Source organism: Echinops telfairi, unplaced genomic scaffold (genome assembly GCF_000313985.2).
Source record: "Echinops telfairi isolate 266 unplaced genomic scaffold, ASM31398v2 ScPeMD7_18;HRSCAF=68, whole genome shotgun sequence".
NCBI lineage: Eukaryota > Metazoa > Chordata > Mammalia > Afrosoricida > Tenrecidae > Echinops > Echinops telfairi.
This window is the reverse complement of record NW_022103915.1, coordinates 85,838,020-85,839,113: the sequence shown is the minus strand read 5'-3', so window position 1 is coordinate 85,839,113 and position 1,094 is coordinate 85,838,020. Positions and strand designations below refer to the sequence as shown.

The following is a 1,094-nucleotide window of genomic DNA, read 5'->3' as shown; positions in this document are numbered from 1 at the left end:
ATGATATTTCAATGGATCCAAAAGTCATGCAAATGGCTAAATTAGAAAGTACAATAAAATCAAAACTTTTTCAGAAATGTCATAGCATGGAGGTTCCATGTAGGTCAGTGTGGTTGGGAAAAATCAGCTAATGAACATACTAGTACGTCTTTGTATTCACAAAGGACCCTCTAACAGCTAACAGCTATACTAAAAGGGCCAGAGGTTAAGACATAGGTCTAGCTTTGGGGAGGATAACAGGAAAACCTCCCGTCAAGTTTAGTGTTGTCCACCAGGGGGTGCATTTTCCTAACAGGTACCTAATCCTTGCTTAAATTCTGGGCGTCACACTCAGCCTTTCACTATGTGAGACTTAAACCTTGCCTCCCACTAAGCAGGCAAAACTCAAGAACAACAGAGGGTTTAAAATGAGCTCTTCTCCAGGATCAGTGATTGTACTCTTCTTCTTACTTGGTAAGAAAGCTGACTGTTAACAGCTTAGAGACTTTTGCTCTATTATTTTAGCATAATTTTTAACAGCATTTTTCTTCAAAGGGCAGAGCCAGATTGTAGACCATGTAACTAAAGACCATCATCATCATTATTTTTTTCAGGAGGAAGCAATGGAAACACAGTGACCCAGACAGAAGGCCAAGTGACCCTCTCTGAAGGGATCTATCTGATGCTGAACTGCTCCTATACTTCTACTGGGTACCCGAGTCTTTTCTGGTACGTTCAATATCCCAATGAAGGTCTCCAGCTTCTTCTGAAAGCCACCAAGGCTGATGAGAAGGGACGTAACAAAGGCTTTGAAGCCACATACAAGAAAGAAACATCTTCCTTCCACCTGGAGAAAGCCGCAGTGCAAGAGTCAGACTCGGCTGTGTACTACTGTGTGCTGAGTGACACAGTGACAGGAGCTGCAGGGGGAGCCGAGCACAAACTCTGAGCTGCACAGGTGGGGCAGGGGTGTGTGTCACTGATTCAGTTCAATGATTCAGGGGTGTGTGTGTCTGATTCGTTCAATGATTCAGGGGTGTGTGTCTCTGACTCAGTTCAATGATTCAGGGGTGTGTGTCTCTGACTCAGTTCAATGATTCAGGGGTGTGTGTCTC

At 44.1% G+C, this 1,094-nt stretch overlaps 1 gene segment (V, D, J or C); it reads left to right on the top strand.

Annotated features, from left to right (window-relative positions):
• The first annotated feature begins 407 nt into the window (after nt 1-407).
• Nucleotides 408-928, top strand: LOC101653621. The segment is given in 2 exon segments: nt 408-453; nt 594-928. Coding segments are annotated over 2 exon segments (381 nt in total).
• Nucleotides 929-1,094: the final 166 nt, after the last annotated feature.